Source organism: Oryza sativa, chromosome 1 (assembly GCF_034140825.1).
Source record: "Oryza sativa Japonica Group chromosome 1, ASM3414082v1".
NCBI classification, from domain to species: Eukaryota; Viridiplantae; Streptophyta; class Magnoliopsida; order Poales; family Poaceae; genus Oryza; species Oryza sativa.
Window position 1 is genome coordinate 39,125,777 of NC_089035.1, and position 13,347 is coordinate 39,139,123.

At 37.2% G+C, this 13,347-nt stretch overlaps 1 protein-coding gene and 1 non-coding gene across 2 annotated transcripts; one reads left to right on the forward strand and one right to left on the reverse strand.

Annotated features, from left to right (window-relative positions):
- Positions 1–120: 120 nt before the first annotated feature.
- On the reverse strand, positions 121–194 carry TRNAI-UAU (transfer RNA isoleucine (anticodon UAU)). The gene has a single exon. It is a non-coding gene; the product is annotated as a tRNA-Ile (tRNA).
- A 5,223-nt stretch (positions 195–5,417) lies between these two features.
- On the forward strand, positions 5,418–9,666 carry LOC4324888 (MADS-box transcription factor 21-like). The gene is made up of 8 exons (NM_001405446.1): positions 5,418–5,594; positions 6,383–6,585; positions 7,658–7,739; positions 7,932–7,996; positions 8,194–8,293; positions 8,580–8,621; positions 8,766–8,807; positions 8,931–9,666. The coding sequence occupies exons 2-8, from the start codon at positions 6,401–6,403 to the stop codon at positions 9,210–9,212; spliced, it is 798 nt and encodes a 265-aa protein (NP_001392375.1). The 5' UTR covers positions 5,418–5,594; positions 6,383–6,400; the 3' UTR covers positions 9,213–9,666.
- The last annotated feature ends 3,681 nt before the right edge of the window (positions 9,667–13,347 follow it).

A 13,347-nucleotide genomic window follows, 5' to 3' on the forward strand; every position in this document is an offset into this window, starting at 1 on the left:
TTGATGCAAAATGCCAAATAAACTTGGGGTAAACATAGATGAAAAAACAAAATAAACTTGGGGGTAACATTGATGAAAAATGCAAAATAAACTTCACTGAATTAATTGTGGAATAAAAAATGGTCCCGGCGGGGCTCGAACCCGCGACCTTCGGCTCATAAGACCAACGCTCTAACCGACTGAGCTACGGGACCGCAACAGCTATTAGGAATTTACATTTTATTTATATACACATAAGATCTCCATTGTATAGCAAGTTGACCGGCCAAAGGGAGGCATCACATGCCGTTGTAAGTTGTAACAGCATTACCTCGGTGTACATTTTCCCCATATTGTATTATTGTGCTTACAAGACTTTGATTTATCGTAGTACTTCCTTCATTTCTTAATATATGATGCTCAGGACCGGTCCAATGATTTTGAGGGCTCTAGATGAATTCATCGCGATGAGCCCTCTAAGTTATATATAAAATTTTATGATATATATAGACGCTAATTTTACTTGTAAAACGAAAACAAATACATCCATATATTAAATTTAACATGTCTGATAATTATCAAGAAATAAAGTCGACCAAAATAATAATATATTTGTAACTTGGAACTAATATCATTATTTATTAACTTTATGAAGAATAGAACCCCATCATATTCATTGCTTCCTATGAAAAAGAGACTTCTTCGGGCATTTCTTGACATAACGGTATTAAGATCAATATTGTCCAAGATATCCTTCTCGGTTGAGCACATAGCCAAGCCATTTAACCTTTCTTGCGACATAGTTGATCTCAAATAGTTCTTCAACAACTTCAATTTTGAGAAATTTCTTTCAGCTAAAGTTACTGTCACAAGTACGGTTAAGAGAGTTTGATAGGCAACTGAAACATTTGGATAGAAATCTGCATCTCGAAGAATCTGGCAAACTCACTTGCAACACTTTTAATTCCGAATAAAAATCATTGATCTCAACATTGGATGAGGTACTATACTACTAATAAATTAGGTGTTGCACCCCCCCACACCCATTATGGGCCCCCCACCATCATGGGCCCCAGCGGTCGCCTCGGCTACATAGGGCCAGGGCCGGCCCTGACGATGCTGTCAATTTTTTTAAACGTTTACTATTCATCTTATTATTCAAATTTTTTATGTAAATATAAAAATTTAAGTTATACTTTAAGAACATCTAATGATAAATCAAATCACTATAAATGAATAATAATTACGTATATTTTTAAATAAGACGAACTCACCAACATACTCACTACTCAAAGCAAACACGTTCACATCTGAATCTTGCTGGTATTTTACATTGTTAATTAGCATCATTTCCTTGGTCCTCAACGCAAACACTTTCACATCTTCCCATCATCCCTAGTCATAAGACTCATAACATTCATATCACTGTCTCAATCTTCTTGCCATTGCATTGCTTTATGCCTATTATGAACATGTTGGCGGTGCATATTGATATCATGCAGCGGACTATTCATGTATCTCTCACTCATTGTTTTCAGTTCTTTCAGAAAATTAGCAAAGCAGTGCCGCTCCTATAATCAAAGGAATTCCATTGTGCCATTCATTTAGCTGAAAGAAGTCATGCATCTATTCTCTGAAAATTGGCATTCATCGAGGTGTACCCCTTCGCTTGAGGCCTTCTTTGTTTAGGCTTAGACTTATTGGCTTAGACTTTTAAGTCAACTTATTGGCTTATATGATTTATAAGCCGGTGGATTTAATGTCCTAAGTTTAATGGTGGAGTCATGCATCTACCTAATATAAGCCAAAAAAGCTTTTCTAACTTAGCTTTTGGCTTAATAGTGTTAGAGTGGCTTATGACTTCAGAAAAGCCAAACAAAAAAGCCGCTTATTTGTTTTGGCTTAAACTTTTCGACTTATAAGTCGGCTTATAAGCCTAAACAAAGAGGGCCTCAAAATGACAGTACCTGACAAACAAGTAGTAGTAGTACCCATTTGAGTGCACTTGAGCACATAGCACATTTTATTTTCAGTGTAGATTTTGCAGGTTTTGCACTGACTGCAGTCCATCTTGCATGAGTCCACAAAGGGGGTGCTTAGATCAGGGGAGTAAATTTTTTACGTGTCACATCGGGTATTATATAGGGTGTCGTATAGGGTGTTCGGACACTAATAAAAAACTAATTATAGAATCCGTCAGTAAACCGCGAGACGAATTTATTAAACCTAATTAATTCGTCATTAGCAAATGTTTACTGTAACACCACATTGTCAAATCATGTATCAATTAGACTTAAAAGATTCATCTCGCAAATTAATCGCAATCTGTGCAATTAGTTATTTTTTTAGCCTATATTTAATACTTCGTACATGTGTTTAAACGTTCGATGTGTAGGGTGTAATTTTTTTTGTGTGGGAACTAAACAGTGCCTTTGTTCTGTTGTTCTTGAAACAAAATTTCTATGTGCTTGTACTTGATTTGTGGCAGGTTATCTGTCGAAGTTGCACTAAAATCTGAAATTTCACAAGGCAAAATCTTGCCTTATTTTTTTTAAAAAAAACCCTTAAATCTTTTTTTTGCAATGTTCTGCTTATTCATATGGAATATTGCAAATACACCTTAATACAGAGTTAGGTAGATAAGCAAACTTGACTAGCTTCTGCACTTGGATGGCTTGATGGACTTTCTGATTGAGGCAGAGCATATTGCATCAGATGGTCCACATGCACCCATAAATCAGGTAGGGCATTGAGGTGGATTGGAGGAGGGTCCTTCTCCTTCTCCATCTCCAGGAATCCAACTGAAGATCCATTTCTTCTTCACGCATCACACATTCCTAGCAATGGACTCCTTTCTCAGCAACTTAGGAAACTTGCACAAAATGCTTCCACTGTCTTAAGAAAAAGGGAAGTTTTGCACAAGAAAGAGGCAAAAAAATGGGTGGATGCATTTGACCACCATTTAACGTTGGTGTGGTCCATTTCCTTGGCTAAAAGGGCGCTAAGTGCGTTGCAACTGTCAGGAGGTGAAATCATGGTGTGATGTTGAGGTGTCCTTAGCTATCTGAATGAAAGGCAGCGGCGACAGAGGGTAAATCGGGATCGTTCATTCTCTGATCCTACGGTTGGGAGCAGATTTTGCCATATGTGCCTGAGAAGATATAAAGTGTCACCTGCTGTTTTGTTGCAGCAAAGAAGAATGGCACTGATGAAGGGTCCTGAAAATCTGGTTACAACTTTTTCTGCAAGCTCAAGACGAACAGTGCAACACTATGGGAAATGCATGCTTTCACGATTGATTTATCTTTAGGTAATTTTTTCCTATTTTTTTAAAAAATATTTTTTGAGGTAAATTCATGATTGAAAATTTCATATGGGTATTCTCAATTCTACGGTTTCACCCTCAAAAAAGCACATGAAAAAATCATTACAAGTTCATGGTTTTTTACTCGTTGTGATTAATTGTTACCCCTGCATCTATATATCCTATTTAATCCTGTAGTTATTTCCTGGTAGGTGTCCAAAATAGATAGCGGCTGTAAAGTTTCAGAGAGCCTTGCAGTGTGAGCAAGCTGCCTGAAATGGGCCAAGATGGCATGCTCTGTATCTTTGCAGCGAAATGGCAAGTGTGAATCTATTCTAGCTAGGAATGGAGAGAGATCAGAACATTTGTGGTGTTAGTTTTTTTTTATTTTGGATTTGTGGTGCTAGCTGAATATGCATGTCTGCATACAGCACCCCTCTGTTTGTGTCTGTCTACATATATATATACATGACCAATGTGCAAACGTACAAATATTAGAGTTCGTTAATTACCAGCTGCCTGAATCTTAATCTCCATCCATATTTGCATCAATGTCAGTTCAAAAATTCAGCAGCAGACCATAGCTATCATATCAACCATAGAATGATAGTAATCAATAGGTCATCAAATATACATCATGTATATATGCAGGTCGTTGGATGGCAATCATCAGTATCATTGAGGAACTAAACAAGGCTAGCTTGAGCTGCGACTTTTTCTGTAGCGTCTGAATTCGTGCATCACTCTGTTGTGTGTGTGTTATTCAGAAAAAGCTTAGCCTTGATTAGTGCATAGTAGAAACATCGTGTACGCATCTTAATCTGTGCTATTTATATGATCGACAGCTTTTACGACTTTACAGTTCAGTTTGGGATGTCCATATATAATAAGTGAAGAAAGTTACTTCGTTGATTAAGTTCAGTTTGAGATGGTTATGAAGAACTTGCCCCCGCACACCGTTGTATATATAGACAGACACCTTCAAATTTAATTGATTGAATCGGAACCTATAAAAAATTGGCCAGACAAACAACTAGCACCCTTGTGGACATGCAGATATCTGCACCCTGATTCCTCTAATTAAGGACTAAAAATGCTTCTGCAGTTCTATGTACTACTACTACTTTCACATTTTTGTTCAGGGGCTGGCTGAAAAGCATATCCTGGATTGCCTTTTTTTTTTCCAGTGGAAAGTTTAGCAAATAAAGTAATTTATCAGTAGTCAGTTCAATTTTAATCAAATTAAGGAGTCCACCCATTTTTTTTTCAGTGGAAAGTTTAGCAAACAACGTATTTTCTCAATAGTCAGTACAATTTTAATCTCTACTATTATAAAAATTGAAGATGTTTTTGTCGGTACTTTCATACGTCATCTATGTATGAGTCGGTTTTTAAGTTTGTTTGATTTTAGAAATACAAATACGTATTTGAATCGGGTTTTAAGTTTGTTTGCTTTTGAAAATACGGAAGGAACCGTATAAGATATATTTTTTAAAAAACTCATATACTAACTTGAGATGATCGGACTCCTAACTACAGCTCATGATTTTCTAGAAAAATATATATACAATCAAATTCCCACAATGAATTTCACTTTAACTAAACAGCATAACAATAATAAGATTAAAATAACCTTCTAGTCAAATTAAAATTAAGGTGTTCACAGCCTACACTAGTCATGGCTCCGTGTGTTGCAATGAGACTGAATTGGATGAACACGGCTCAATTTTTTTGTTCCTTTTTTTGGTACACCAATTTCTTTGAAGCGGTTTTTTTATACTTGGCATTGAGATGGGAAGAAAAGAAGGACGCCTGTGCTTTTAAGATACTCCCTCCGTCAAAAAAAAAAAAGACAAACCCTGGTTTCCGTGTCCAACGTTTGACCGTCCGTCTTATTTAAAAAAATTATGAAAAAAAAATAAAAAGACAAGTCACGCATAAAATATTAATCATGTTTTATCATCTAACAACAATGAAAATACGAATTATAAAAAAATTTCATATAAGACGGACAGTCAAAGTTGGACACGGAAACCCAGGGTTTGTTTTTTTTTTTGGGACGGAGGGAGTAGTGGAGAAGATATTCACATCCTGGGTAAGTCATGAATAAGGAAGGTTAGGAGAACCAAAGTGCATAATGTGCATCAGCCATAACTACCAGCACACACAACGACTACCCTTCTTTAAAAGGAAACCTCACAGAGCCCAAGGCTTCTCCATGCCGTTGCCCTAAGTTGTCTTCTCCAATCTCCACTCCCCACCCATCGATCAACTCACAGCTCGATCCAGCCCCCTCCAGATCTTCAGATCGGTAAGAAAACCGTAGTGAAAGCTAGCTCTTTCTCTCTCTCTGCAGATTGATTGGATGGAGTAGTATTTGCTTTTCTTTGCGCCATTTTGTGCTGTTCTTTTGGGGCAGATTTGTTGAGAAACAGCAAGCCCTAGGGCCTGCAACGAGCTGATGGAAAGGGGAAATTGAAACATAAGCAGCTGCAGCAAGCTGCTTGCTAGATCTTGTTGTGTTGCCATTTCTGCGGTTCTCTCCTTTGCCCTCTTCTAGCTATGCTTCTTGTTCTTGGAACTTGTGGTTCTTTTGGGGGGGGGGGGGGGGGGGGTTCTTCAAGTGCTATATATGGATGAGGTGTTCAAATGGATAATTTGCTCCTGAAATTTCTTCTTTTGCTCTAAAGTCTTGTCCATCTTTGATGAAGTTATGTTAATTATTTCCCCTTCTTGAATCTTTGAGTTAAGGTTCTTTTCGTGTTAGATCGTTCAGAACTTCAGATCGATGCTGATGAAGATTCAAATGGTGAACTTGAGACTGAAGTTTAGCGATTGAACTAAGTAATAACGATAAGACATGAATTTGTAAAAATCCGTGATTATTCAAGATTTTGGTTGGACCAATATTTCCTCTGAACAAACCAAAAACAATATATGTTGTGCTTTCCTAGCTAGATAGCTAGGAATTTCTTGCTTTATTATATGCTGATAAGTTTATGCGCTTTTACTCCCTTTATCTTGCTTAATTGCTTCTGCCATGAATTGCTAAGAGGGAGGTGTTGCATGGTTGTACATGTACATGTTTAATTTGTGAAGGTGGATCGATTGATCAACATGGGGAGGGGGAAGATTGAGATAAAGAGAATCGAGAACAAGACGAGCCGTCAGGTGACCTTCTGCAAGCGCAGGAATGGGCTGCTGAAGAAGGCCTACGAGCTCGCCATACTCTGCGACGCTGAGATCGCACTCATCGTCTTCTCCAGCCGAGGACGCCTCTATGAGTTCTCCAATGTAAACAGGTATAAGTATGCATCATGCATGCATCCCCATCCACCATTGCACTTCATTTAATTAATTTGCTATCTGCAACTTAATTGGAAACAATTAAAGGGCACCACACTTGACTCATGTGTGTGTGTGTGTGTATAATTAAGTTGTGACTGATCATAAAGCATTTAAGCTTAGATGTTTTGCTGAGATAGATTCAAGATGGGCGGACTAGTAGTGTAGTTTGTCAGTTAGCAGATGCTTAATTATGAGCTTATTACTAGTGTACATTAGTATATCTCTGTGCAATTTGTGTGGATCTTGGAAATGGACAACCTGTAACAGCCTTGGGCTAGATCTTGTTCATTCATGAAATTATACCTCCACAATCAGTCCATGGTCAAAATTAGAACACAAGGGACTTGAAGGAGTAATCCATTCCAAGCTTTCAGTCTTGAGATGTCTCAGGCAGCCAGTCTTGAAATGTTGCCAGGCAAGCCGGCCCCTGAAAAAGCTCTCGTTTCATTTTATGTGCACTGACAAGTACTCGCTATCTGATATTTCTCTATCTCTCGGAGAGAGAATGTATGTTGCATGGGGAAGGAAATTGCAGGTTGTCCCTGTTCATCTTCCTTGGCAGTGCTAAAGAGCGTTAAAGAACGCCATTGACTGTGCCTGTGTTTTTGCAGCGAGTATGGAGTATTAATTCAAATGATGTATCTTTGGCCCCTCTGCATCTTTTGGTGCAACGTAAAGGCCACAAATATATATACATCTGTGACACGTCGTAGTGCAAACCTATCTGGAGTGAATCTTTGAATGTGTATCAAGTATTGCATGGTCTGCTACCTTGTGCTGTAGGCTCTAGCAAAGCTAGGGGGACAGCATACGCATACATGCATGCATGCAGCATGCATTTTACTAGTAGTTTTTTTTTTTTATGTTCTGCTGAAGTTGGTTTCTGAAGCTATCTTTCAGTTCCATTTCGGTATATATCATGTCATTTTTCTGCTAAAAAAATGAAGATTTGCTAATTTTCATCAAACAATGGTTTAATAATTTGTGAAACTATACTGCTTCGTTTTGACAACACATTTGGTTCAGCACAAGGTCAACAATCGAGAGGTACAAGAAAGCCTCTGCCAGCACTTCAGGATCCGCTCCAGTGATAGACGTCAATTCTCATGTAAGTTGTTTTGTATTCATTAATTGGTTATATACTGTATATCCATATGTATAATATATATAGCACGCATCGTTTATATATTTAATTTGGCCTGAAATTTTACCCGTAAATAACTAAATATACTACATACATTGTGAGATTTGTGTGTTATCTTGAGCCCTCTAAAATCCAGTACTGGGTATCTTCACACAGCAATACTTTCAGCAAGAAGCAGCAAAAATGCGCCACCAGATACAGACCTTGCAGAATGCAAACAGGTAATTAAGCCCTTAAATCCAACATCTCGTATTGTGATAGCTTATGGCTATAGCACAATATATATTATGCGTCTCATGTCTGAGTTAAAAAAAGATCCATCTCATGCTGTCATGCATGCATGATGAACGCGTATATAGTATATCTGAAAGTGTTCATATATTTCATATATATTAATTGCAATATATAATCTTGTCAGGCACCTCATCGGTGAGTCCATTGGCAATATGACCGCAAAGGAGCTCAAGAGCCTTGAAAATCGGCTTGAAAAGGGCATCAGCCGAATTCGATCAAAGAAGGTGAAAATATATATAATCGAGACACCATGAGCACATGCTAATTATAATCAATGGATTATATATATGTCAACAATGCAAGAAGATCTTTGAAATATTAATTGCAGATTTATAAATTATGCGAAGAAATTTCTTGTGTAGTAATATGATTTCACCAGGGGTTATTAATAGTTGGATTTGCTTAATTATACTGAACTGACAATAATACACGTACACTATCAATTTCACCCTGATTAATTAATCTATATATGTCTAATTTGATTCCTGATTTTTTCCCCCCACTTTTCAGCATGAGCTGCTGTTCTCGGAGATCGAATACATGCAGAAAAGGGTATGCCTCGCTAAATCGAATACTCAGATACACTATCAAAATTTGCATATGCACACGCTTAATTACTTATTGTTTAATTTATTTCTCCCTTGCAATAATGTACATGATCACACAATGTCTTTCATGTTTCCTCATCGCGTGCAGGAAGCAGATCTTCAGAACGAGAACATGTTCCTGAGAGCCAAGGTGAGTTATCCTTACACTGTCAATAATCATGACCTGCATACTGTAAAAATTAAACAACTTAGTTAAGTCATTAGTGATATTACTACTGACAGTAATTAATTTATCGATTTTACATTCGTACAGGTGGCAGAGGCCGAGCGAGCTGAACATGATGATCAGCAGGCGGCGGAGGACGACGAGATGGCGCCGGCGCCGGCGGTCGGCGGCGGGTCATCGTCGGGGACAGAGCTGGAGGCGCTGCCGGCGACGTTCGACACAAGGGAATACTACCAGCCGGCGCCGCCGGTGAGCATGCTGGCCGCCGCGGCGGCGGCGGCGGCGGCGCAGTACTCGTCGGACCACCACCAGACTGCTCTCCACCTCGGCTACTTCAAGGTCGACTCCGGCAAAGGCGGCCTCCTCTAGATCGATCGCCATGGATGCAAATATTGCATGCATTCGATCGAATTATACTGTATTCCGTAAGAGCGACGACGATGAAGATGACAATAATTATTGTGGTATTGTACGTATAGTACGCTGGTAGACCTACGTATACGTATACGTATGTATGATGAAGAATAAGGTGGTGTTTGGTTGGAGGGGCTAAAGTGGGGCTAAACTTTAGTTCCTCTCACAAAAATATAAGTTCCTATTATAGAGACTTATATTTTTGTGAGAGAGACTAAATTTAGTCCTAGTTCCCAAACACCCCTAATATACATTTGTGGTGTGCATGCATGGTGTGTGGGTACTATATGATCAGAGTGTGCTGCATATGCGTATTCCGTTTGCTAGCTCTGACATGCATTTGTCTAAATATATATTTTTATTTATGCATATTGTTGCCATTTTTCTCTTGTGGAGTGGCATCTTAAAACGCTATCAATTTTGAATTTTGGAGTGGCAGTATCAAATTTGTCATTTTATGGGCAGCAGAATTAGGAAACATACAGCATACATGTTGGGCTTTAATTTCGGCCCATTCATAAAGAGACGGCCATCTGTTGGGTTAGGTAACAAAGCTCAAAGGCCTAGTCTTAGCTAGAAAAAAGTAGTCTGACAGTGACATTTAGTACTGAAAACTATCGACTCATGTTCGTATATAAACCGGCAAGGCTTTGTTGATTGGCTGAGTGTTAGTAAAATACTACTACAGAAGAGATGAATAAGGCAGTTAGGTTAACTGATGATGCTTTCTGAAATAATACATTATCAACGAATACTTGAGGAAAAAGGTATTATATATATTTGTAACAATGACATGGTCTATGTTTTGGGAAATTACCGCAGCTATGCTTTGGAAAATTGGGTTTGTCGATATTCAAGTAGTACTATATAATTAGTAGTAGTGGTTAAATTAAACCTTATAATTATTAGGTACAGTCGTTGTGAATTATAGTAAACGCTAAATTGGGTTCATACCAAACGTTAATCAGGGATCTAATTATTAGTACGTACTGTACAATTTATTGTGGTGAATGATGTACGAGTACTATTAGCGTGCGATAGTGAAACTGAATTGCGTTATGTCAAAAGTCAATCAGCCAGTACGTAGTATTAAAACGCAAGTCTATAGGTACTTAAAAAGAGATAAGGTTGACTGGTCGTTAAATTAGATTTGAACGATAGTATAAAGTGGGATATCTGTGCGTCGCCTATTTTACTCATTCTGTTTCATATTATAAGTTGTTTGATTTTTTTTAATTTTTTTTAACTTGAACCAAGTTTATTGAAAAATATAGTAATATTTTCAATATAAAACAAACATATATTTAAAATATTTAATGTAAAATTTAATGAAACTAATTTAGTATTGTAAATGTTGTTAATTTTTCTATAAATTTGATTATACCTAAAGAATTTTGACTTAAAAAAAGTCAAATGACTTAGAATATAAAACGGAGAGAGAATGTATAATAAAAGAAAAGGACAAGTATGAGGCTAATGTATTGGAAAGTTAATATGTAATATTACATAAAGAGTACGAGGTTAGCTATGGTGGCAACTTTCTAGCTCTAATCTTTTTCAATGGAGGTGTACACTGACAAGCTCAAAGGCTCATGTGTTTTATTGTATCTTCAAATTTTCCATGATTTCTCTAAAGGTTTAGAAGAGATTAAGGAACCTTAATTAGGCTTGTGTCTCCTCCGCAGTGGGACACAACACATACGCACGCTACAATGTGTTAAGCTTTCCACTGAATTGGGATGGCGATAGTGGGTTCTCAAAATAGTCCTAAGAAAGTATATACCCCTCAATTAATTTGGTAAATTTGCCCAGCACAAAAAAAATGTTGATAACTTTTAAATATATATATAAACCACCCCTGCCTACAATATGCATGCATCCCCATCATACACTTATCTTAATTGGTTAAACGTTAACAAATATTAATTTATATATTTATATCCCTATCATGCAATTAAAGTTCTACATTTAATTAGTGTGCGACAGACTGGCAAATTACAGCAGAGAAAATCTCTGAGATTTCTTGGACAACATATAAACACTTATTTTTTTGTTTTAAAGGATGTGAACATTGTCAGTTAGTCACCCTATGGTGGATAGCTAGCGATATAGAACCTATATGTGATACCGTACTGATACCAAATACCCAATATGTACTATACATTTATCATTATGTCTTTAGAATGGATCAAATAAACAATTTTGGTTTCGATTTTATTAGGAATGGAGGTTCTTTTACCAATACAAAGGACGATCAGTCCAGGATGCGAACCCGTTCTCTCAATTTATATAGGATGAACGGGTATAACAACTTATATTTCAATTTATGTATCTTATAAGTACAATTAAGGACCTGATATGCACCAGATACTTGATAGTGCATTGATAATGCGTGTGTAATTTTAACTCTGAAATTTCGTGTTTAATTTCTAACATACTTATAATTTCTTTAAAGAAAATGTCTGGAGAGATATCTCTCTGTTCAATTTTTTTAAAGTACAATTAAGGACTTTCTCGAATTAATTCTCCAAATAGGACTTGCACGGAGAAACAAATTACTCCACCCCGGAAGTCGCATGGTTGTAATGGCCATGTCGCCGTCCTAGCTAGTCCAGCCATGATCAGTCTATTGTTTGTCTCCAGCCATGGTCACCGACTCACCGTGATAGAGCACACGATAATACATAAATTAGCCTTCGCATTAAACAATTAATCTAGCCATGATTGGTCATGATTAATACAAATCACACATAGCTAGCTGTTCAATTAAAACCGGTTCAGGTAGTTAGCTACCTCCTGCCAGGTGCCTAACTGGAGCTCATGTTTTTTTTCGCAGGCTGCTGATCACTAGCATATATATATATATATATATATTATGCATGTTCTGCGTGTGCCAATATTTTTTTTTCTAAATACAAAAAAACACCGTATTGTTGTCCCATTGTATCCAGTGTGTATACGTGTCCATCAGTACATCGAGTACTGGTTTTTTTATAAAAAAAAATCTAGCAAAAAATATTAATGATGAGAAAGGCCAACCCCATGACAGTGGTTACACGCATGCTTTGGCAGGCAGCAAACTACCATGACAAATATATCAGAAATGTGAACAAAAAATATATTTATTAATTAATGGTTCTTTACGCCTAATTCCGAGGAAGCGGCGGCCGCACAAAGCTTAGGTTAAAAAAAAACAATTTCAGAGAAAATGAAAGAAATGGTTGATTTAGGTGGCCAGCGTAGACCAATGATTGGAACAACCCAAATTTGCTCGGCGAAATATCGCCCTGGAGAAATGGACGGCCAGGATGAGACGGAGCAGCACGGTTTTCACTGTCCAGATTCAGCTGCTGCTACTATAGGAGTCAACGCCGTCCCCAAACGGCCACCAAGATTCCGTTAACTCGGTGAGGATTTTTTTAAATTTGTGTGATTTGGCTAGGGGTACAAAAAAAACAAGAGACATCGTAATGTTTCCCGTGGTATTGTAGGAGGATTTGCTTATGACAAAAACACTCTTTATTTATTGAGGTAGCAATGCTGAACCCCGCATACCGACTAGTTATATTAGGTGGCATTCATTCAGTTTTGCGGTTTTGCTTAAGAGCCTTGGATTCTTTTGGATTGGTGTTGTATACTTCGTTATTTATATTAAAGAAAATGTGTAACAGCATGTTTAAGTCTTTAGCATGTTTAAGTCTTTTGTAGTAGTAACAAGTTACAAGTTACAACTGTTGCGTAAGAAAATAATTTTATTGTTGCTAAATGTAACCGGTTTTTAGAGCAAACAACATTGTCAACAATCATCTTCCATAGGCGTACTTGATAGCATTTCTTTTTGGTGAAGAGTTAATGAGCAAATATTATGCTAGCTAGAAGACAAAATGGACCATTAACTGTATATTTATTGTGTTTATGAATGACAAAGAAAATTTTGACATAATTACCTATCATGTAACACCAAATGAATGCGACGACTAAAAAAGTGCAAAATATAATCATGAGAATGAGTTACGTTACATGAATGACTAAGATGCAAATGTTCTTGAAATAGTTCTCTATATGTATAACTAGAAATACAATTTTTCTA

Excerpts from the sequence above, each read along its gene's own strand:
- LOC4324888 (NM_001405446.1), top strand. The coding sequence starts at position 6,401 with ATGGGGAGGGGGAAGATTGAGATAAAGAGAATCGAGAACAAGACGAGC. Across the intron at positions 8,294-8,579 it reads GCCGAATTCGATCAAAGAAG|CATGAGCTGCTGTTCTCGGA; the intron begins GTGAAAATATAT and ends CCCACTTTTCAG. Across the intron at positions 8,808-8,930 it reads ACATGTTCCTGAGAGCCAAG|GTGGCAGAGGCCGAGCGAGC; the intron begins GTGAGTTATCCT and ends ACATTCGTACAG.